Source organism: Crocuta crocuta, unplaced genomic scaffold (genome assembly GCF_008692635.1).
Source record: "Crocuta crocuta isolate KB4526 unplaced genomic scaffold, BGI_CrCroc_1.0 scaffold127, whole genome shotgun sequence".
Classification (NCBI taxonomy): Eukaryota; Metazoa; Chordata; class Mammalia; order Carnivora; family Hyaenidae; genus Crocuta; species Crocuta crocuta.
This window is the reverse complement of record NW_027532008.1, coordinates 2,635,013-2,659,533: the sequence shown is the minus strand read 5'-3', so window position 1 is coordinate 2,659,533 and position 24,521 is coordinate 2,635,013. Positions and strand designations below refer to the sequence as shown.

Here is a 24,521-nt window from a genome sequence, read left to right as displayed (position 1 = left end):
TGTATTCAAAAAGGACATAATTCAGGAAGATAGAAGAGATGCCTAGAACAGTATGCAGGAAGGGGCACAGAGCTTCCATGCTCTCTTGGAGTGTACCACTCTCCCCCAAACCACCACATGCTTCCTAATGCATAAGTTCTCTGAACCTCTTCTTTTGAGTTTTTGTGGAGGCTTCGTTATATAGGCATGCTTGATTAAATCATTGGCCATTGGTGAACTATTCAGCCTCCAGCCCCTTTCCCCTCCCCAGAGGTCAGGAGGGTGGTACTGAAAGTTCTAACATTCCAGTCATATTGTTGGTTCCTTTAGCAACCTGACCCCATCCTTAGGTGCTTTCCAAAAATCACTTCATTAACATAAACTCAGGTGTGGTTGAAAGGGATTTGTTATGAATATCAAGACATCCTTTTCACTCTTATCGCTTAGGAAATTCAAGGTCTTCAAGGGGTTCAGATATGGGAAGAAGACCAAATATGTATTTCTTGTTATAAATTACAGTATCACAGCAGGTGACCTAATCTCTTTCAACATTGTCTTTCTTAAATGTGAGATGAGTATTGATACCTGTTTCTTAAACAAGATAATGAATATAATAGAGTGCTGGATTCATGTCCTATTGCTGCCATAACAAGTTACCACAAACGTAATGGCTCAAAACGACACAAATTTATTAGCTCACAGTTCTGTAGATCAGAAATCTGACCTGGGTTTCACCGGGCTAAAAGCAAGTTTTGGACAGGTCTGTGTTCCTCCTGGAGGCTGTAGGCTAGAGTTCCTTTCTTTGCAATTCCCAACTTCTAGAGGCTGCTGCATTTCTTGATCCATAGTCCCCTTCTTCCATCTTCAAAACCAGGAATAACAAGACCAATCCCTTTCACACTTACACCTCTCTAGTTCTCTGTAGCCAAGAAAGGTTCTGTGATTTTAAGTACTCATGTGATCATATTGGGACACCTGGATAATCTAGAGTACTCTCCCCATCTCAAGGACCTTAACCTTAATCACATCTGCAAAGGCCAAAGTTTGGCCACCAAATATAACATATTCATAGGTTCCAGAGGATCAGGACACAGACATCTGGGGGCGATTTTTCTAGCTACCACGAGTATGTAGCACTGTGTCCAACCCTTTGTAAGCCCTCAGTAAGTGACAGTCATTCAAGGCCCTTGGTACTCTGGGAGATTGCAAGCTATAGATGTGACCCGCCCCTCCTGCCCAGGCATAAGTAATTTACATCCTGGTGAGAAAATGAAAGGCCCAAGGACAAATGATTCTGACCCAAAAAGAGTGACAAGAGCCATGTGTGGGGTTTCAACCAAGTGCCATGGGAGAGTGAGAGGCTCAGGTCAACAAGTAATCTGACAAGTCTGAACAGAGTAAATGCATGTAAGTGCAGAACCTGGAAATAAATGTGGTTCAACCCAGCTGAGAATCTTTACAGGACAAAGGGTAAGGGAAGGAGAAGGCAGAGGAAAAGCCTTTCTATCTAGACAGTTGGGAAGTTAAATTTGTTCATATCCCTCAATTCTTCCCACTAGTCCCACTGGACTCATTTGTTCATTTAGGCAACAGGAATATGCTGGGCTCTGTATCTCGCCTTGGGGATGCAGTGGACATAAGACACATAGCCTGCTTTCTCAGGGCTTAGTCCTGTGAAGCAGACTACCATGTCAACACAGAGTCATAATCCAGTGTGACAGTAGGAGTCCACAGGAAGGGTATGCCTCCCTCCAAAATTTACAGGATAGGAAAGGCATCTTGAAGAAAGTGCCTATAAACTGAGACCTGAAGAAATGTTATCAGTTAGCATTCTTTGGGCCACAAGTAACAGCCCAAGTCAAATGACCTTAAACAATAAAGAACTGATTGTCTCACTTAACTGGAAGTCCACAAGTAAAGTAGGGGTCAGTATTGGTCACTCTGGTCACTCCTGCTCTATTTTTCTCATTCCCTTGACTGGGCTCTCCTCTGCATATTGACCTCACTCTCAGGCTGGCTTCCCTTGTGGTGGCAATTCCAGATGTACTATCGGTACACCCAACATCTGAAAGAAGAAAGGTATCTCTTTCATAGACTGTCTCCTGAGAATGAGAAAACTCCTTTTCAGGAAGCCTCCCAGCTGCTGTGCCCTCTGCATCTGATTGGGGTCACCGGCTTATTTCTGAGCCTATCCCTGTGCCCAAGTCAATGCCACTCCAATTTGGGTTATACCTACATTCCTAAACCTATCAGTATAGCAAGGACAGTGGATTTACACTTGCTAAAACACATGGTCTAATTTGGCACATGGAAGTAAGTAAATTAAAATCTAGGTATTATTAAGAATGAAGGAGGGTGAGAACAGAAAATAGTATATTTTCTGAGAAATACTATATAAGAAAATAGTATACTTTTTTAGAGTATTTTATAAGAAAATAGTATATAAGAATATATAAGAATGCCTTGTTCTTTCATTCTATCTTGTAAGACTCGGTTCTGCCACTTTATACTTTCTGCTTTTCATGGATTCTGTTTCCTCATAGCTCTAGCTTTACCATGATTTCTCTCTGTGCATGCTTTCAACCTCAGTGTCTATTGATAGCTGCCTCACTTCATCTCTCTCATTTCACATCCCCAAGCTCAAGACTCTGGCCCAGTTGACCTTACTATACCAGGCTCTACCTACTCGAAGTAAGCTCCAGAAGATGGGAAACTTTGTTTTGTATACTGCCATATCCCCAGTGTCTGAACAGTACCTGGTATGCAATCGGTGCTTGATAAATTAAGTATATCCCGAATGAATGAAAGATCAACTTTTTAGTTAATTGGCTGCCTTTGAGTCAGCTACTCCTCTGAGGAAATTTTCTGTGGCTGAGGGGATGTCCCTTGAAGGAACAGTGGTAGGAGCAGAAATGTTTGGATCTCATTTCTACTTACTTTCATCTAAACTTCAGTTTACTTTTCTGCAAAATAGGATCAATGAAACCTGCCCTTTAGGGCTCAGTTGTTCAGTATCAAGTGAGATCATGAATATGAAAGTACTTGAATATTGTAAGATACCAGGCAGTTTCATTCCATTCTGGTCACTCTCATGCACCTGGAAAACGCTGATGATGGAAAGGCTGGTTCACCTGTTCAGTTCTACTTCTCAGTGTTGAGTTCCCCAGGAGAACCTTTTAACTGACTGTCTTCTTGTCCCTTTCCATTTGCTCCCCCAGGGTCACTCAGGATGTGTCAACTGTCTGGAGTGGAACGAGAAAGGAGAGTGAGTATGAACTAGAGCACCAAAGAGTGTGCTGGAGAGGGGAGTGGGGAGGCTGGGAGAGGGGACTTTCCTCATTCTTGCTACATCTGAGGAAAAGAGACTGCTGCTCTTTTCCGTGTACTGAAGTTTAGTCCACCATTATCCACACACTGTTGAGCAATGAACTGGATGACCACCCAAACCCTGTTTTGTTTTTGTTTTTGTTTTTATAATCTAATGTGTTTAAGGAATAATGAGAAATCCTTAGGACAAAGTAGAAGAGAATCAACTAATGTTTACAAGATATGCTTGAATTCTGTGACATCTCCTGTTCCTCACGCTCTGGCCTCACTCCCTATCAGTGGGGAATGTGGGGGTTGGGAGGCAGGGCCTGTGAGAGGAGAGGTAGAACCCCTCATTCTGCTTGCAGCTTGCTGGCCTCTGGTTCCGATGACCAGCACACAATTGTGTGGGACCCACTGCACCACAAGAAGCTGCTCTCCATGCACACAGGACACACTGCAAATATCTTCTCTGTCAAGGTGAGCAGGATAAGGCACAGAGCAAGTGAAAGGCATGACTGGTCTGTGTGCGTGGTTGTATCTGCACATATGTGTTCCATGTATACCCTGGGGTCACAGACACCTTTGTGATCTGAGCATCTGACAGTGATTCCTGAAACCCCATCTCTTTCCATGTTCTGCTTCCTCATTTAGCACCACTAGGCCAGCTCTAGATGAAATGCTGTTCATATGAGTGGTGATGGTGGGTGGTATGGTTCAAGCATGAACTTAGATAGTAGACAGATCTGTGTTTGACTCCCTGATCTGCCTCTTGGAAGCTGTGTGACCTGGGCAAGTCACCTGACCTCTCTGAGCATCTTTACTCATCTGTAAATAGGAAGTAGCTTAGGAAAATCCCCTGGATCCATGAATAAATGAGTAAATAAATCATTTAATTTTAAAAGGGAAGCAGCAATCCATGGGCTTGATATTACAGTTCAATAAGATGATTTGTAAAATGGCACCTGGCACAGGTGTTGTAACTATTCTCTGTTTGAGCTGCTGATTTGTTGGTGAAGGGAGTTCAGCTGAGGAGAGTTGGGAAGGGGACTTACAAGTGTCTTCGGGCCTCTGAAGCCCTGTAAGTGGAAGTGACATGAAACTTGTGCCTTCTGGTCCCAGAGAACAGACTTGGGATTAGTGGCTCCAAGTCCATAGAAGCAGATGTGGGCCTGATGAAGTAAAGAACTGTGCAGTGCTTACAGCAATGTGGAGAAGGTGGAATGGGCCCTTTGAGACTGTAGTAAATGTCCTAGCACTGTGGTACTCTCGACGCTGGGAACTTTATTTGCCAGGTTGAAGTTTGGAGGAAATGACCTTAAAGGACTTTTCCAGACCTTTAATTCTATAATGTATGTGTTTGAGAGTGAGACTGTCCTTTAGAAAGCCTCACTAATCTAAGAAATATTTTTCCTAATTAATATCAAGAAGAATTACAAGATTACATGAAGAAAGTAGATTTGAGACCCGAGAACCTACTTACTTCCCTAAACACTGCCTCCTTCCCAAGCCCTGATTTTCACCTTCTCTTCCAGGGACCAACCCTAGATGATTTTCTGCAATTTTAGAGACAGAACAATGCCGATTCACCTCTTGCATGACAAACAGAGATGGTTTCTGCCCCATGAAAAGTGTTAGGTCCAATTTGAATCTTTGGGGTGGGATCTGTCAAAGGGACCTAAGCCATCACGTCGGCATTGTAGGGCACAAAATGTTGAGTTCAGAAACCAGAACTCGACAATGGTCTTGTAAGTCCCTAATAGTAAGATTTGGGGCAAGGGATTTACATTCACAGACCCTCAGCCTCCTCTTCTGTGTAGAAAGTGTAGAAAAGGATTCTTCTCTCTTCAGGTAGTAACACTCCACAGATCTTTATTTAACCCGCAAGCTCCCCCTGGTGGCAACTACAGAGTGTGGTGAGTGTGGCAGTAGCCCTCAAGGGCTCGCCTATTTATTTCTGTTGTGCATGAAGTATATTCTGTCTCCAGACAGGATTAAAGACTACTGGTTGCCCCTAAAAATGATCAAATTCCGTCTGTTTCATCTAGCCCCTGTCCTGGTGAGGCAATAGAGAATGGTATGTAGAAAGTGAATTATTGCTCTTTTGTGTCCAGTAGGACTTGAGCTGTTTCAATCCAGAATAATGCCCCTCCCCCAGCACCAGCTCCACCTTGTTGTGGGTTGGGAGAAACTTTCAATTAAGAAAAAAAGATAATTAAATCTTTTGAACTCAAGAAAGAAGAGAAAAAGTCAACTAAATATTTTTCTTCCTCAAAGCAAGGTGATAGAATGGCATGCTTTTAAAAATTACTGTTCAAAGTTATGTTTATGGCTGTTTTGTTCATACTGTATGTCATCTGGAATATTTAGTTCTCAATTTCATCGGAATGGTGGGATCTTCATTCTTTATAATAACTGTAGGGAGATGTTTCCTCCTGATGCTCAGCCCTTCCCCAAGGGTCAGCTTTGGAGCCATTTCCAGTATTTGCTATTATGAGGAGTGCTGCTCTGAGCATTTCTGCACAGGTCCCTTTTTTCTAATAGAATCCTTTCTCGGAAGTGGAAGTCTGGGGTCAAAAGATAGAAACAGTTTTTACTTTGTTACCTATTGCCAGAGTGTTCTCCAGAAATATTTGAACCAATTTAAAATACTACTTTCTCCTTAAAACACTGGAGGTCCTTTTCACTTTAAGACTAATTTATTAGATAATCCTCAGGCTATCAAATGTTCCTCATGAGGCAGTATGCGTTTGGGAGTCAGACAGACGTGAGTTTGAACAAAGCCCTGCTGAACCTCAATTTTTAATGGGGTCATTTTTTAAGTATCTTATAAGATACCTACCCATGTGTCTGCCCCATGGTAAATGCTTACTAAATGGTAGCATCTAGGATGATCATCCTCTCTGCTCTTGCCTGGGGAAGAATCAGAGGAAGATTTCTTGGGTAGGTCGGTTTGGCACAAGTCAGGACCACTCTGGCAAAGTAAAGGTATATGTCCCAATTTTGACCTGTAGACCTATGGGCTGACGCTTGAGATCCCAAGTTTTCTTAGTGGACTGCCTTAGATGAGTTCATTTCCTGCCTGATGTGGAGAAGGAAAGAGGGTGCTAACATCCAGGCTGGTCTTCTTCTGTGGCCAACCCTACCCCCACTGCCTGCCAATCTCTTCTTCAATCTCTCTGAAACAGTTCCTGCCTCATGCTGGGGACCGCATCTTAATCACGGGGGCAGCCGACTCCAAAGTGCATGTCCACGACCTGACAGTAAAGGAAACAATCCACATGTTTGGAGACCACACAAACCGGGTGAAACGCATTGCCACAGCGCCCATGTGGCCCAACACGTTCTGGAGTGCTGCTGAGGATGGGCTTATCCGGTAAGGGCCTGAGGCATCAAGTGGGGCCTGCACCTCCCCTGCCCCCACTGCATGTTGGCTCCCCACCCCATCTGCCCCTACTGCTTCCTTCCCCAGGCCTGGCTCCTTCCCTCCAGCAGAGTTCCAGCCTCATTTGTCTGCCCAGGGCACTTGTCTGTGGACATACAGCTGGGAACATTTGCTTGTCTGCTCTCATCTTCCCCACTCTTTACCCTTTCCTGCACTACATCCAGGCCTGTCAGCCTGCCCTCACCAACGCACAAAGTCAGCCTCCACTGGGCTTTCACACTTGCTGTTCTCTCCACCTGGTTTTCTCTGTCCCCAGTTCTTTCCAGGTTTGACTCTTTCTTACCCTGAGATCAGCTTAAGAATCACCTCTTCAGAAGCACCTTCTCTGACTATCCTGTCCCAAGTAGACACCCCCCTCATTATTCTGTCTCAGCACCCTAAATGTAGCCACTGTAACTCTCATCAGTGTCTGTAGTTGTTTTATTTTATTTTCTTCTTGGTTTACCATTTTGTCTGTATCCCTCACCGAATAGTGAACTGTCAGAGCAGCTCCGTCTCTGTCTTGTCCCTGGTTGTGTCCCTAGAGCCTAGCACAGTGCCTCGCACATGATGGTGCTTGATACCTTTCTCTGGAACACTTGATCAGTGGGCCTATGTGCAGGAAGGGAATAATCAGTCAGAAATGGTAAAGTGGACTTTCCCCTTTTCCAGTGGCCTGGATTGTCATACCTTTGCTCTACTTTTCTTCATCCTAAAATGGTCTCGTTGCCCTTTAACTCCTTTCTTCAGTTGTGACCTAGAACTTTTTCCTTATCTTCCCAACCTGCTTTAATGCCTCCTTTGAGATGTTACAGGATTCCCTCTTCCCTATTACAAAGGAGGAGAGATATCTAAATCATGCATGAACTATAAAACAGCAGCTAGAAGCAAGGCACTGATGTCAGATGAGATCAAGTCCTACCTCTGTCACTCAGTGTTTGGGGCAAGTCCCTTTATCCCTGTTTTACAGTTTCTTCACCTGTAAAATGAGAATTATCATAATATCTTCCTTGTTGGCCTGACCATTAAAATTGAGATAGTGCCTATAAAACCTTTACAGGTTTTACACTACATACACAGGTGGTACTTGGAAGACAGAAAGCACTTGGTCAGTGGCAGGTACAACTCTGTGTTACTCTTGTTGACCTTAACTAACCAGACTGTGCCAGGGCTGCAGGTAGAGGCCAAGCATCTGGGGTTGGAGCCTAAGCGCTTAGACACAGTCAGGGAAGGTGTCCTAGCAGAGGGTGAAGGGAAGGTCTCTTAGCAGAGGGTGAGCATAAGCTGGGCCTTCCAGGGTAGACAGGATTTGGATGGGCAAGGAAAAGCAGAGTGGACTCCAGCTGGAACGGAGTTTGTGAAGGCAGGGGGTAAATGTGCCACATGAGGGATAGAGAGTTCTGTCTGTCATTGTAAGTGATGCAGTTAGAAAACTGAGGAACGCGTTTGGTGGCAGTCAGGTCTTGGCAGCCAGACTGAGAAGTTTGGCAAAAGTAAATTAACGGTAAATTCATGCTAAAAGTATTGAGGAATCGTTGCAGGTTTTTGAACAGGACAGTGCAGAGTTTTGAGCAAGAACAAAGACAGTATTCTAGGAAGAGCAGTCTGGTGAGGACGGCTTAGAAAGGTGAGGCAGACAGGGTGGAGATCATTGCCAGTGTTTGGGCAAGAGGTGGGTGAGCGCATGGGGACACCCTCCTCATTCTCTGTGCCTGTGGAGCATAGCACGACGGTCCCCCAAACTGCATCGAGGGGGTGCTACTGCCGGGGATGTCTGGCATGACATTTACTCCCCGAGCGGGACTCAGGCTTGTCTTGGCACTTAGTGTTTCTAGATAGCTGTTGGTGACCTCTAGATTCTCTTTTCTGTCACCTCCGTACTTTTGTTTCCTACAAGAAATTAGATTAAAAGTTAGAGTTAAGGAGCAAAGCCAAGTGGTTAAAGGCTACCTCCCTGGCTCCACACTGTCCCAGCTTCACACTTACTGGCGGTGTCATCCCAGACAGGCTCTTTACTTGCCTTTAGCCTCAGCGTTCTAATGGTACCTGGGGGTGGTGTGAGGATTTAATTAGATAATGCATGTACAACACTTAGGAACAATACTAGACACAAAGCAGTGTCTCAATGTTAGTAATCAGTAGTAATAGTACTTAATGGCGATATCACTGACATCTGTAAAAAAAAAAACCATACAGTAGTATTCACCTTAAGTAATTACATGAAGAATAAAACACTGTGTGAGAAGCCTGTTTCAGGTGCCTGGCACAGAGTGAGCACTCGGGAAATGGGAGTGTTTTTTTTACATTCTTATTATTTATGAACAGGTCAAAGCCCTTCCCAGTTCCTTTGTATAACAAGGCCTTGGCTTCTCCCCTGCCTCACAGGAAGACCCAGTCCCCACCCCCTAACGCTGTCCTCTCTCACAGCCAGTATGACCTTCGGGAGAACAGCAAACATTCGGAGGTGCTGATTGACCTGACAGAGTACTGTGGCCAGCTGGTGGAGGCCAAGTGCCTCACCGTCAACCCCCAGGACAACAACTGCCTGGCAGTAGGGGCCAGTGGGCCTTTTGTGAGGCTCTATGACATTCGCATGATCCATAACCACAGGTATGAATAGTTCAGCCTCCCATGGGCAAGGCCCTGGGAATGTGCTGCCCTCTTCTCTCGTTGTCATGCCCTCTTCTTTTTGAAGTAGGTTTTTTAAATTCTGTGATTTTTTTAAAAAAATATTTACTTTTGAGAGAGAGAGAGAGCATAAGAGGGGCAGAGATGGGGGTGGATAGAGGATCTGAAGCGGGCTCTGTGCTGACAGCAGAGAGCCCAATGCAGGGGCTCAAACTCACAAACCGTGAGATCATGACCTGAGCTGAAGTCAGACGCTTAACCACCTAAGCCACCCAGGTGGCCTTTAAATTTTGTGATTTAAAAAAAATTTAATCCATGCTTGTTTTGGAATATATGGAAAGTATAATAAGCTACGAATAATCCGTTACCTTAAAAAAATCACTGTGTGTATTTTCTGCTTGTTCTTTTACTTTGACTATTTGTACAGTTATAATCTTGTACGTGTAATTTCTTTCCTGCACATGTAATTGTATTTTTTTTTTTTTTTTTTTAAATAAAAGTAGAATATACTCAGACCCACCACAGAAGTCCCAGACCTGAGCAGCTCCACCAACCTAGGTTTTCAGTGGACTTCTGAGACAGGTGCAGGGACATCTGGCCTGCGTTACTTCCATTAGTGGGTTTGAGCAACCACTGCTGCTCCTGACACACTACCTGACTTGGAGCGGGCCTTGAGCCTTAGCTTCCTTATCTGTAAAATGGTGATGATAGGGTGGTCATGTGAACCAAGACAATGGACAGGACCTACTGGTAAATTACTGTAATGTATGTGTCCATGGCTATCTAGCTGATGGACCTTTGGGGTTGCTGAGGTAGGGAAGAAAGAGTACCTCCTTTCAGCAGTACAAATTTAGGTTTTCCTGTAGGGAGTATGGTCGGGTCTAGCCAGGGTTGGTGCTAGGGGTTATAACCTGTATGGTTTGTCTTCCCACCAGGAAGAGCATGAAGCAGAGCCCTTCAGCAGGTGTCCACACCTTCTGTGACCGGCAGAAGCCCCTTCCTGATGGTGCAGCCCAGTATTATGTAGCAGGTAGGGCTCAGCCCAGCTCTGGCCCCCAATTCTTGGCTGGGTGCTGATGCTTTCTGGGGCAGCGCAAAGAGACAACGTGGCATGGAGGTCAAGAGCATGGGTTTTAGAGTAAGGCAGATAACGGGCTTTCCTGACTGTCATTGACCAACCATCCTGTGACTTGTGGCAAATTACTTACCCTTGATGAGTCTTCATTTCTTTTCCGTAGAATGGAGTCATAACGGTTAAATGAGATAAAGTATATAAAGCAGTTACCCTGGTGCATATAGTAAGTGCTCAACACTTGTAGCTGCTTTTATGAGGAAGATAATTGTTATCATTATTGATATGTTGGCCTCACACAACTCCCTGCCCCTCCTGGGGGAGATGAGGAGTCTCACGTTGGGGTAACTGAGCTGTTTCCCTCACAGGTCACCTGCCAGTGAAGCTGCCTGATTACAACAACCGTCTGAGAGTGCTGGTTGCCACCTATGTGACCTTCAGCCCCAATGGCACAGAGCTGCTGGTCAACATGGGAGGGGAGCAGGTATGTGTGGCTGCCCGAGCTGGCTCTGCACCCCCACCCCCACCCCACGTTCAGCAGCCAGGGCTTGTACCTCACTTCGATGCCATGAGGCAGACAAGAAGCAACAGCCTTATGGTAAGTGGCTTTATAGTGAAATATAGGAGCAACATGGCATCACTGGAATTCCCAGGAGGTGCCCTGGCCTGATCTTTTTCTTGAGCACAGCTTTAGAACTCACAGACCAGACTTCAAATGCTGGCCTTCTGTGTACTATGACTTTGAACAATTCTCTTCATTTTTCTCAGCCTCAGTTTCCTCATCCTCTGTTTTCCTAGGAGGAAATCTTGGGGCTGAGAGCACACAGCCAGGCTGTGGTTTAAGGCCAGCTTTGAGTGTTCTTTGTTAATGGCAGGTTCCTAAACCTTCTAATTGCATGTTCTCGGTCAGGATATTTAGTAAGCCTTGCATAAATTCATTTATTCTACAAACACTCACTGAGCACTTATGCTGAGACTGACATTGTTATAAACATGGAGACAAATGTGAGATTTGATCCATCCCAGATTGACAAGGCAGACATGGCACGTGAACCAGCTGATGACCTTACAAGGCAAGGTGGGTTATGTGCAAGAGAAATGGGATGGAGAATAGACAATCACCTGAGTTTAGAATACGGCCCTGGCTTCAGACTGCTGAGCCATCACCTGGCCTAAAGCTAGCATAAGGATGAGTAGAGAGGCATCTAGCAGAGTGGTTTGGAGCCAGACAGACTTGCTTTTATGTCGTGACTGTGCCCCATACTGCTTTTATGACCCTGGGTAAATAAACTCTGAGCCCATATTTCTTCATCTATAAAGGGGGTGATAATAATAGTACTTCGTAGGGCACCTGGCTGGCTCAGTTGGAAGAGCATGTGACTCTTGATCCTCAGGGTCATGAGTTCAAGTCCCATGTTGAGTGTAGAGATCACTAAAAAAAAATAAACACACTTAAAAAAATAATAGTACCTCTTTATGGGGTGGTTTCTAGGATAAAATGAGAAGTCATATAAAACACTTAGCAGAGCTCCTAAAGCAAGGTAAGAATTCACTAAACATTAGATAATAATGGATAATGTTTATTGGGAGAAGTAAGTAGCAGTGTTACTTTGGGCAAATTGCTTCCCTTCTCTGAGGCTCCAGTTTTCCCATCTGTAAAAGGAGACCTTTGGCTTTGTGACCTCTGAGGACCTTTCCAACCTAAACATATGATTCTAATTAATGACAGTGTTTTAAACAGTCCACCCTACAGCCAGGAACTGGGATTTTCCTGCCTGAGGTTTGCTCCATAGGAACCCCGCCAGGCCCTGCTTGATGGTTCCGTGCTCAATACTTGCTGTGTTCCTGAGAGCCACCAACCCCCAAAGCGTTGCTTTGGTACAGCCACATTCTTACCTCACAGCCTCCATCTCTTTTCTTAATCCTTCCACTCTAGGTCTATTTGTTTGACCTGACTTACAAGCAGCGGCCGTACACCTTCCTCTTGCCCAGAAAATGCCACTCCTCAGGGGGTAAGTTCTCCCTTGGGTTAGGGCTATCTCTCCTGGAGAGCCTGAGCTTGAGCCACCTCTGCTGCGGAGGCTGCCCCTTCCCTTGTGCTGTGGCTCTGATCCTCCAAAAGGGATAGAGTCTCTGAAAGAACACTCTCTGTACAGTAAGAAGGAAGATTAACAGTAGGTCAGAGAGATCTGTCAAAGGGGTTTGCATCACAGCCCTTCTACTTCCCTCTGAAAAAGCAGTTTCTTTCCATGGCTTGTCTCTTGAGGACGTGTAGCAGTTGCCCTTCTCTCTTGTCCTGAATGAGTCTCCTCATTGACTCCTTCCTAGGGCCTCCAGTTGATCTGGAAACCTCTTTACTCCCTACTCCCTCCAACCACCCCCAGCTAAGGGTAATGCCAAGGTGAAGCTGTGTCCCTCTCCAACCAGCAGAGGGCGCACAGGCTTTTCTTTATGCTCTTGGCCTGCCTGCCTGTCTGTCAGAACTTACTTTCTGGGAATGGATCTTACCCGGGAGGATGACCCATAATGGAACTATCAGGTTCTGTGATGGAAGTTGGAGGGCTGCGGAAGAGAAATGAGGACCTCCTCCTGAGTTGTTGCTGTTCCTTTCTCCCCACCCCTGCCAGAAGTTCAGAACGGCAAGATGTCCACCAATGGTGTATCCAACGGCGTGTCCAATGGCCTGCACCTTCACAGCAATGGCTTCCGGCTGCCAGAGAGCAGGGGACATGTCAGGTGAGTCCAGTCTGAACTGTGCAGCCCTCCCAGTCCCAGTCACACCTTATGGTACCTACCTTGCAATGTAATTTGGAGGGAGGAGTATGTCCTGTAAACCTTCCATCCAGGCGCATACCTCAGAGTCCGGGAACTGAAACAAGGGATGTAATGGAGTATTTCTGGAGTGTGGCTAGTGGTTCTAATACCGCTCCTACCTGGTAGGATTCCAGTTACACTTAGACTAAAGCTCCAGTCCCTTGGTATCAGTTGTTAGGTCCAGACCCAGGGGCCCGGCTACCTCTTAGTACTGAGGTCTGTCTTAAAGATGTTAAACACAGAGGGCCCTCCCCCATTTTATTTTTCTTCATCCCATACCATCTTTTGGCCTCTATTCACGCCAGGCCCTATATCGGGCTTTGGGTTCAGATGAGCTCAAATCCTCTAAACTTTGAAAGAAACAGAAGTCTCTTTAGAGAGATACATGGGAGGGACTTGGGTGGTCAGCTACTATCATGAGCAGGAGTTTGATTAAGAATTGCCCTTCAGGGACGCCTGACTAGCTCAGTTGGTAGAGCGTGTGACTCTTGATCTTAAGGTTGTAAGTTCAAACCCCATATTGGGCATAGAGTTTACTTAAAAATGAAATCTTAGGAAGGAAAAGAAAAGAAAGAATGAAAGAATGAATTACCTTTGGGGCACATGGCTGGCTCAGTCTGTGGAGCATGCAACTCTTGATCTTGAGGTCATGAGTTCGAGCCCCACATTGGGCATAGAGCTTACTTAAAATAAAAATTAAAGGGGCGCCTGGGTGGCTTAGTCGGTTGAGCATCCGACTTTCGCTTAGGTCATGATCTCGTGGTTCGTGGGTTCGAGCCCCGCGTCGGGCTCTGTGCTGACTGCCAGCTCAGAGCCTGGAGCCTGTTTCAGTCTGTGACTCCATCTCTCTCTGACCCTCCCCTGCTCACGCTGTCTCTCTCTCTCTCTCTCTCTCTCTCTCCTAGAAATAAATAAAAAAAACAAAAAAAATAAATAAATAAAATTTTAAAAAAATTAAAATTAAAAAAGAAAAAAAAAAAGGAATTGCCTTTAACCGATCCATGACAGCTTCATTTCTGTCCCTCTGTTTTTTCACTGGTTCAGAGTATCTGGAATTGTGCCCATTACCTATTACAGGAACCCGGGCCAAGGATAGGAGTGGCTTTTTAGATAACAGTGCAGATCCCAGGGGTCGAGACAATATGGGTGGCCCTCAGGCAGGGCTGCAGACTTCCCAAGAGGCTGCTTGGATCCTCTTTGGCTGGCCTGACTTGGCTCTCCTTCACCACAGCCCCCAGGTAGAGCTGCCCCCGTACTTGGAGCGTGTGAAACAGCAAGCCAACGAGGCCTTTGCCTGCCAGCAGTGGACCCAGGCCATTCAGCTTTACAGCAAGGCTGTGCAGAGGGCCCCTCACAATGCCATGCTCTATGGGAACCGAGCTGCTGCCTACATGAAGCGCAAGTGGTGAGTGGGCCTGAGCCAGGATGAGGGATGAAGTAAGAGGGCCTGATGGAATCAAGTTCCTAAGGCCTCCAGGGAAGGTGGCAGTGGCATCTTGCTGCGTCTTAGGGCCTTTTTAAGCCATTTTCTAACCCCTACCTCCAGACTGAAAATCAGGAAGTCTTCCAGTGACATGGGACATGTTCACAAGTAGCTTCAACATGGTGCTTTGTTATAAAGTGATGTGGCCACTGGGCAAGTAGGACTTGAGAGAATGGTTAATCCCAGCTGTTAGATAATTAGGCCTTGAATTGGACTATGAAGGAACAGTGGAATCTTGCTAAGTAGAAAAAAGGCAATTGGTGAATTCAGTTGGTATCTGTCTGAAATGATTCTTTGACCTTGGGGCTTGCTTTCCTGTGCTCTTAGACCATTGGACCAAGACAAACAAGATACCAGGGATCTGAAGCTGGCTGTGGGTCATGTTGGGTCACAGTGGCTGGTGGTAAAGGAGTGGGTCCATATCCTGAAGAACCTGCTATCTTTGGAGACCATCAGGGCTCCCAGCCCTTCTGCCTACGGCACCAGCAGGCAAGCAGGCAGGCAGACCCCATCCCCCAGCCGGGGCCAGGACTGAAGATGGATAGAGCTGGGCCCACAGCCATTTCTGCTCCGTCTGGCATCCGTCGGCTCTGCCCAGACAGACAGGCCAGCTGGTGTGCCATCGTCTGGCTGCAACTAGGCAGGCCAGAGAGGGAAGCTTAAGAAACCCACCCAAGTCAGCAGGATGGTAGATAGGGGTTGGGGAAAATGCTACCCCCACAGGCCTTAGCTCAGGCATCAAGAGTTTGCCAAGTGCTCAGATGGCAACCCAACCCCAGAGGTGTTGGTTTAGGGGCCATCCTAAGGTATTTTGCCTCTCTGTCCCAGGAGCTGAGTAGAATGCAGTGTCCTCATCCAGGCTTTATGCTGAGAGCTGTTTCACTCCTGCATTCATGCTAAGACAGACTGATGATTTCCCAATCCATGGCTGCCCTCGACATGTTCTCTGAACTCCCATTGTGTGCTAGGTACTAGGGACACAGAGTTCCTCACTTTGAGTTCCTGTGCTCCAGAGTGCCCAGCCTCTGGACCGAGGACAAAGACATGATTTTGGTTCATCATCATCGAAGAAGCAAGAAGCAATAAGTCTTTGGTCAGGTGAAGTGCTATGGGCATTAAGAAAAGTTAGGTCACTTTAGCTGGGGTCAGGGAAGTGTCAGAAAGATGAGGAGTCTGATGGGCTTTAAGTGTGGGCAGGCTTAGGCAAGGAGATGAAAAGGAGTAGGGGATTATGGGGGAAGGACATTCCCTTGGAAATGAATGGTGTGAACAAAGGCATGGGGGTGGGGGCCTGACTGAAGAGCTTGTTTGCAAAACAACAAATCCATTTGGCTGGAGCAGAGGGTTCTGGAAGGGACTGGCAGGAGATGAGCCTGTGAGGTAGCCTCGGGCCGGCCTGGGAAGGACTTGGAATGCAGAGCGGTGGCGTTTTGGCCTGGATTCAGTGGGATGATGGGCAGCTACTGAAGAGTTTTGAGCAGGAGAGGGATGTGCTGAGGGCTGTCCTTTCAGGGAGATTGATCTGGCATTGAGTCTGGACGGGCCAGCCCTGGGGCCAGCCTGCTCTCTCCCCATCCCCACATGCCTGCCAGTGACCCCTAGAATGGCGCATTCTGTCCCAGGCCAGCCTCTCCAGGGCTGCCATCTGTTCCTGGGTGCAGTGGGAGCCGTCACCCCCTGGCTCCTGGTTGGTCTCTGTCTGGCTATCTCCGGGAGCTCTGAGGGGCGCTTTGCAGGTGGCAGTTGGATTTCCAAACGACACATCCTCCTTCATCACAGCCAGTCGTTCTGATGCAGGCCGTACCCCCAAAGCACTCTGTCCCTGCCTCCTCCCACACTGGGGAGCTGCTTTCTCCTGCTGCTGGGGTGGGGGTGCTCCCCCTGCATGCTGTAGGAGAGGAGTCGGGACCGTTTCCCCTGTTGGGTGTGCTTGGCCCTGTGCATGCGGGTTGTGAGCTGTGCTTTGGTGGAAGGAGCATCAACTCTGGGGAGTGCTGCTAGGCCCCCCTCAGCCCAGCAGGGGGGAAAAAAGCTACCAAATAAGTGGCCCCTGTGACCCATCTGGCTCTCCAAACGAGAGGTGGGAACAGATGAGAGGTGCTGGGGGAGTGCACCCTATATTCTGGCACAGGGTAAGAGAGCAGGGGACTTTCTTTTGACCCCTCCCCACTTGCTCTTCCCCCAAAACCATCCCCACTTCCCTTTATCCATGCTTTAGGAGGTTGAAGGAGTGGCGACAATTTGGAGCTCCTGGTGTGTATACCCCCCTTTACCATCAGCTTCCAGAGAGCTGACTCCGCCAGTCTGTCAGGCCCCATCCTTCAGCCCCGGGAGGGAGAGGCCACAGCTGCCATGGATCAGTCAGCCAGGACAGAGGGGGGTCTGGCTGAGGGCTTGCCGCCTGCTGGGCAGACCCTGAGTCCCCAGCCTGGCACTTCTGGCTTCCCCAGACCACAGAACTGTCCTTGAGAGCCCCCTGCCTTGGCCATGGCTTTGAAGACCAGCCGGGGGGATTTGAGGAGGTGGTTGGAGAAAGAGAGAAGGAGGGCTTGGGGAGCCTGAGGTGGGCAAGATGCCAGGCCTTCTGCTGCAGAGCTGCGGGTGCCTGGGGTGAGCCAGTGAGCAGTTGCACTCTGTGCCCAGCAGAGGGCAGCCTGGCACTGGTTTTTTGTTTTTCTCCCCCCACACACTCCCTCACCCCCCATTCCCCATGTCCCACCCCCCCCCCCAAGACTTAAGGATTCCTGACTTCTCTCCTTAATATACTGTGTCTCCTGGGGAGCAAAGCCTGGGCTGAGCCAGGGTTCTCTTCATTCCCAAATACCCTCATTCTGAGATCTGTCAGAGGTGGACTGAGGTGGCCACAGAAAGCAGGGGAGACTGAGTGGACTCCTGCTTGCCACGCAGCCCCACCAAGCCACGCTCCCTGCCTTCCCAGGGATGGTGACCACTACGATGCCCTGAGGGACTGCCTCAAGGCCATCTCCCTAAACCCATGCCACCTGAAGGCACACTTCCGCCTGGCCCGCTGCCTCTTTGAGCTCAAGTACGTGGCTGAGGCCCTGGAGTGCCTGGATGACTTCAAAGGGAAGTTCCCGGAGCAGGCCCACAGCAGCGCTTGTGATGCACTGGGTCGCGACATCACAGCAGCCCTCTTCTCCAAAAATGATGGTGGTGAGTGGGCACTGGGGAGAGGGTGCTGCTCCTTTGTTTGAGGTGCTACATGATATCTGGAGATTACATGGTTCTGAGATCAGAGAGGCCTGGATTCTGCTGCTGATTCAGAAACCATGTGACTGTGGCATAGTCACTTGGTCTTTTTGAGACTCAGTTTTTTCATCTGTAAAGGAAGAGTGATAGCACCTCCCATTCAGAGTTTCCGTTGATGATTAGCAATAACGTGTTTCAAACACCTGGTGTCATGCCCAGGACTCAGGACAGGAGTAAGCTGAGCCCAGGCAGGCCGTGCGGCTCCAGCCGGACATTCTCACCTGCTCACAGACAGGGCCTTGGCCGTCCACTGGCCCTCTGAGTAAGGGGCAGCAGCTGGGGGTTGCGTCGTTCCAGCTTGCATGCTTGCAGCAAAGGTGACGGTACAGGGCAGTAGAAACGCTTCACACATGGGGTGTGGAACCTCGAGTTCCAACCTCAGCTCTGCCGAGTGGTAGCCATGTGATCTTGGGTGAAGCACAGCCTCCCTGAACACACTGCTTTACAGGGAGCATTTGAAGCCCTGGCCAGCTGCCTCAGTTGCATTGGAGAGTGCACTGGGGATTTGTGGTGAAAAGTGAACTCTCCGGACTCAGGCACAGATCCTCACCTCTCTCCTTATGCAGTTTACCAACCATGTGATTTATTCATTTGTTTGAATAGTTATCAAGTGTCTACCTTATGCCAGGCACTGTGCTGGGTCCTGGGAGTAGAGCTGTGAACGAGTCAGATGGGATTTCTTTATTCATGAAATTTACACCTCCAGTGAAGGAACCAAGTGATGAAGGAGAAACAGGGTGTGACACATGCCATGGGGCCCTTATGTGGTATAGGTGTATGGGGTAGGGCTTGATGGCAGGCTGGGACTCTAGGGCAGGAGACACTGAAGCTGAGATCTCTAGGATGAGGAGGAAGAGGTAACTAGATACAAAGTGTAGTTGTGGGAGGTGAAGAATTCCTGCCCTAGGGGCCAGCACATGCAAAGGCTCTGAGGCAGGCAGAATCAAGGCACTTCTAAGGCAAGAGAAAACCATTATGTTTTTACCCAAGGCACTTAACGGATCAGTGCCTCAGCTGGGATCCATGATAACTTGTCTTCCAGTGAGGAAGGGCTTGGACCTTACTGCTTTCCGAGCTATAGATCTATTTAGAAAAATCACCCCCTTAAGGCTCTCTCGGAAGTACTTCACCTTCCCCTCCCTGCCTCTCACCTCCACTGAAACAGAATGCATGGGTCTGTGCCTTCTTGGGGCTTCTAGACATTCAGGGACCTGAGCCTAGGCTCTCCTAGCATCATAGGTTTCCTCTTGAACATCCTCAAGGGCTGGATCCAAAGATGCTTCTTCCTTACACAGTCATTCCCAGTTTTCCAGGTAGGTGTAGGCAGGTAGCCCACATTGCTAGCGCCTGGGCTGAAAACATGGCGGGGATGGAGACAAATGGGGGAGGGGAGAGAGGGACAGGCTTCACCTTTCCTTGCTCTCTGCCTCCAGAAGAGAAGAAGGGAGCTGGTGGTGGCGGTGGCGGCCCCGTCCGCCTCCGCAGCACAAGCCGCAAGGACTCCATCTCAGAGGATGAGATGGTGCTGCGGGAACGAAGCTACGACTACCAGTTCCGCTACTGTGGCCACTGCAACACCACCACGGATATCAAGGAGGCCAATTTCTTTGGCAGGTCCGAGGCCCTGAAGAGAAGGAGGGCACAGCCTGGTTGGCAGCAGGAAGCTGAAGGGGGTGTGGGGGTGTAATGCTGTTAAAAAAAGTCTCAAATCCCAGCTCTGCCTCTATATCCTTGAGCAAATGGCTTCACCTCTGTGGGCCTCAGTCTCTTCATCTATAAAATGAAACCAGCCATCCCCACTCCTGGGGCCTTAATGAGGATTAATGAGGTAATCCATAAAGCACCCAATGAGGGGCCTAGACTACCTCCACCTCCTCCTCCTCTGTGTCCATGTGCTGGAGCTTGGTTTCTTCACGTCGATGCTTGGTGCTTCCCTCCGCTGAGGCTATGAGGCAAGAGCCTCAGAGGCTGGTAGTCCTGGCACAGTTGTCTGCCCAGAACTGTGCCCCAGGTACCGAGGGACCATGCAACATCAGACCCTGTCACCCCCAACCCTCCTTTTAGATGGTGTACTTTATTTGGGCAGGTGAGACACATGAATGTCTAGACTCTCTCCATCAAGATCCCCTCTTAAATGTCACCAGTGGGGGTCGGGGGGGCAGATGTACTGTAGGATCAGGGTACTGAACACCCAAAGGCTAGGACTGCTGAGGGAAGGCTTAGGCAAGAGTGTTCCCAGAGACCTAAGAGATGCAAGATCTGATCTAGCACACAAGAAGCTTATAATGTGTCTTTGAGGGAGAGTATCATGGGGGTCCCAAGCAGTCCCTGATCCTGGGTTAAAGAGAGTAGCTGGACAGCTACTGGAGCACTGCAGTATAGAGAGGATTACCATGTGTGTAGGAGTTCTAAGTCGAGTGAAGACCCCAGAGTTTGGGGGGCTGAGCAGCTCCAGACTTCCCTGCTCTGCCTTGCCCTAAGCCACACAGCCTCTACTTGAGGCTGTAGGGCAGTACCCCACCTGACCTCCCTGCCCTTTGCCCCTCTGCCAGCAACGCTCAATACATCGTCAGTGGCTCTGACGATGGCTCCTTCTTCATCTGGGAAAAGGAGACCACCAACCTGGTCCGCGTACTCCAGGGGGACGAGTCCATCGTCAACTGCCTGCAGCCACACCCTAGCTACTGCTTCCTGGCCACCAGCGGCATTGACCCTGTTGTGCGGCTCTGGAACCCCCGGCCAGAGGTGAGATTGTAGAGAAGATGGCCAGAACTAGACAGGGAAGAAGATTGGGTTGGAGACCCTGTGCAAGGTCTTCAGCTGAGCCTGGGAGGGTTGGGAGGGACATGAGTCACCTAGAGGCTAGGAGCTCTTACCCAAGGGCCCAACACCATATGATGGTGGGAGCCATCATGTTCTGAAAGTACCAAATGCAGTAGGCAGTTCCAGGAGCAGGAAAGAGTTGGCTCCTGGTCTCTGGGGGCATATCCCTGAGCGAGCTGAGATGAGACTCACATACAGAAAACAGTAACCAAGGATAGGGGTTCAGGAGGCCAGGGAGGGACCCAGAACTCCAGCACCATGTCATGAGAGCAGTACCTCAGAGACTCCCTAGGTACCCTGCCCTTCCTATACCACTGTGTTGTGACCCCCAGAAGCTGAGCAAAGCCAGTCCTTTGGTTACATGGGAAGTGTACAGGCTTTGGAGTCGGGTGAGCCTCGGTTGGAATCCTGGTCCCTTCACTCACTGCCTGAGGGACTGAACTACCTCTCACCCAGGTTTTTATCATCTGTACATTGGAATGGGAATGACAGCACCACCTCAAAAGGTTACTTTAAGGATAAAGTGATGCATCCAGATGTGAAGTGTCCAGCCCCAAGGACACTTAGGATGGTGTGGTCCACTCCCCTCCCCTGCCCTCTGTCCCACTCACCTCCCCTTTCTAGCCAGCAAAACAGAAGTCAAGTGGTGTATCTAATTACAGAGGCAATTTACTGTGAATTTTAAAGAGAACTCTACAGGGGTTCTCCCATGAAGGGAGAGGAAAAGGATGAAGGGTTGTTGGGAGTGATGACAGACAAGAGTGGGGTGGGGGACACAGACAGTGCCCCCCCATCCTGGGTATCTAGTATGCCCAACAGACCCTGGTGTGAGCCCTCCCTCATACACATAACCCCGTGTACTGTGTCCCTGTTGTTTTCTGGTGCACCCCCTGATGTGTACCCTGATACGTGTATGCCCCCCAGTATATATCCTGGTATGTGCACCCCCTGCATATATCTGTGTGTTGTGTCCCCTCCCAGTGTATATTATCCTGTGGCCCACCATGTGTGTAACCCCTGGTACGTCCTCTCCCTCACGTATATATCCTGGTGAGCGTGTGTCCTGTACTTATCCCAGTGTGTGCATTCCCCTGCCCCCATGTACACACACGGGTGTACGTACAAATGTACACCTGCGTGCATCCCCTGCTCCACATGTATTGCTCCCTCTGTGTGTGTGTGTGTGTGTGTGTGTGTGTGTGTGTGTGTGTGTGTGTTTCCTGACCTCCACACACACATCAATTGCAGGACTCTGTGTGCCTTCCTCCCCAGAGTGAAGACCTCACAGGCCGAGTCGTGGAGGACATGGAGGGCGCATCCCAGGCCAACCAACGGCGCATGAATGCTGACCCGCTGGAGGTGATGCTGCTCAACATGGGCTACCGGATCACAGGCCTGAGCAGTGGGGGTGCTGGGGCCTCCGACGATGAGGACAGCTCCGAGGGCCAGGTCCAGTGCCGGCCCAGCTAGACCCTCCTGACCTTGGTCCCCAGCGCCTGCTGCTGGCTGGACCCTCCACCATGGGCAGGAGGTCAGGGGGTTCTGTTTTGGTTTGTCTCCTCTCCCCACCCCCCATTTTTTTCATTTCCCTATTTTGTTTGTTGTTATTTTGGCATTGGGGGTGGGGGGTTGCTACAACTTGCTGGCTTTCAGACTTTTGGGCAGATTGCCCCTTGACTGGCCCCAGCTCTGAGCAGAGGAGCAGGAGGGGAAGCCCCTCCAGATGCACCCCCACCCATATGCCTGCTCCCATACCCCCGGAGGGCTCTGACCTGCCTCAGGCTGGGAGGCAAGGGCTGAAACTGTCTTCAAGGACTACTCTACCCTTCAGCCGGGGGCAGGAAGGGCAGTGGACTTCCAGTCTAAGGGCTAGCCTTGACCTGCTGCCACTCTTGCTCCTGCGGGCAAGGCTAGCTCCTCTGTGGCTTCAGGGAAGGTTCTGAAAAAGGATGGGCCCCCCCCTCCTCCCTTCAGAGCTGCCCCCTCCCCCCCGCCCATGTCAGGGTGGAAGCAGAAGGAAGGTAGGAGTCCTGCAGTAAGCAAGGTCAGGCCCCTGCCTGGGCAGTAGAGCTTCCTCACCCTTCTCCCAGTGCTGGCTCGGGACCCTGCGCCTGCTCTTACTGGCCACCTCTGGGGGCTTAGCCTTTCCCAAGGTCCCTGGCAGAGGGTGGGGCACCACACCATCCCCTTCTGCACTGCACTGCGACCACTCCCACTCCCCTTTCTGGGGGCTCCTTGGCCTCACTGTGACCTTTCTGCCAGAGCTCCCAGCCAGGCCTACTCTCTCTCTCTTGCTGAGGTGGCACTTCCTGCTAAGGGCCCTTTCTGCCCTCCCTTCCACCCCACATGCTGAGCCGCCACAAAGACCAAAGAAGTGATGGCTTTTCTCTGTCCCCTGCTCCTCTGAGGGGGGGAGGGGGTCTCCTGAGCCACTCAGATGGGAAAATCCCTAACTCAGCCGCCCCCTCCCTCCTCAGCAACCCCAAGCTTGACACTGGACAGCAGTCACCCCACCACTCACCAAGCATCTCTCTGTCCCCTTGGCTCTCAGCTGGGAGCTGCTGTCATAGTTGCTCAGCCTTCCTCCCTCTCCCTCCCTTTCCCCTCAGTGCTTACTTGGCTCCAGCCCTCCAGCTGCAGCCTCTGGGGAGCTGCAGCCTCCCTCCTTCCCTCCCTCCGTCCTTCCCTCCCACCGCCTGGTCTCTGCCAGGTGCCTCCTCTCAGTCAGGCTTCAGAGCAGCCCTGGAGACAGGAGGGCCATGTTAAAAGCTTTTTCACAGTTTTAAGAAGACAGAGGGGGTGAGGATAGTGGTGGGGGGTCTGGCACCATCTCGTCATTGCTTTAATCCCAGCAACACAGGTGGCAGCTTCTCCCCCTTCCTCCCCACCCAGCCCCTCTCCCGCCCCTCTCTTCTAGCTTGGTAATGAAGTATATTTATTGGTGAAGGAAACAGCTGCTGCTGCTTTTCCTGCTGCTGGGACTTGCTCCCCTGTCTCTTCTCCATGACCTTTCTCCAGCCAGGGAGGGGAAATCAGGAGTACTGGGGCTGGGCCCTGGGGCCCAAGGACCAGCAGGGGCCCCTTTGCTTTCCTGTGTTGGAGCCACCTGCCATTTCCTCTCTCCCTGCCTCCCGCCCCCACTCCCTGCCTCCTGCCCCCAGCCTGCCCAGCCTGGGCCCTGCAGTGTGGAGAGACACATAAGCCTTACTGTCCTCTGGGGGCAGGAGCCGAGCCTTTTTGTTGCTCCGCTCCCAGGAGAGTGAGGGTGACGCAATTGATTAAAACCATTTTGTTCTAGGTGTGGCTGCTGGCATTTGTGGGGTGCAAGTGGGTCTTGGGACCAAAGTGAGGGCACCTGATCCCTCACCTCTGTAGCTGTGTGACTCTGAGTAACCATACCTCTCCTGGGTAGAACGAGACCTGCCTTGGAGGATCCCTGTGGGCAGTGGCTACTCAGCCTAGCAAGGCCAAGTGCCTCAGAGCCTGGCACTGGTGGCTGTGAATAGCAATAATCAGCTTTCACTCTCCGGGCTGTTTTCTCGACTCTAAAATAAGGAGGTGAAGTCTTGGAGGCTTTTCAGATTTCTAAAGTCAGAATCCAAATAAGAAATACACATTTTACATTGTGACCCAAGATTCCCATGCTTATTTGTATGCATATAATGAACATAAGTTTTATACAGTAATGCTTACCCTTGCTACATGCAATGTGTTCTATTTAC

General features: G+C 49.4%; 1 protein-coding gene across 1 annotated transcript in view; it reads left to right on the top strand.

Moving 5' to 3' along the window:
• The window catches only part of WDTC1 (WD and tetratricopeptide repeats 1), a 66,403-nt gene extending 42,307 nt beyond the window's left edge, over positions 1-24,096 (top strand). Inside the window, exons 4-16 of the mRNA XM_077775488.1 lie at positions 3,198-3,244; positions 3,654-3,765; positions 6,474-6,661; positions 9,137-9,319; positions 10,273-10,367; positions 10,778-10,893; positions 12,346-12,421; positions 13,037-13,145; positions 14,455-14,628; positions 17,645-17,880; positions 19,410-19,590; positions 20,529-20,721; positions 22,072-24,096. Of these exons, the coding sequence (XP_077631614.1) occupies positions 3,198-3,244; positions 3,654-3,765; positions 6,474-6,661; positions 9,137-9,319; positions 10,273-10,367; positions 10,778-10,893; positions 12,346-12,421; positions 13,037-13,145; positions 14,455-14,628; positions 17,645-17,880; positions 19,410-19,590; positions 20,529-20,721; positions 22,072-22,269 (1,908 nt within the window). The 3' untranslated portion in view covers positions 22,270-24,096. The remainder of the gene's footprint in view (positions 1-3,197; positions 3,245-3,653; positions 3,766-6,473; positions 6,662-9,136; positions 9,320-10,272; positions 10,368-10,777; positions 10,894-12,345; positions 12,422-13,036; positions 13,146-14,454; positions 14,629-17,644; positions 17,881-19,409; positions 19,591-20,528; positions 20,722-22,071) is intronic.
• The last annotated feature ends 425 nt before the right edge of the window (positions 24,097-24,521 follow it).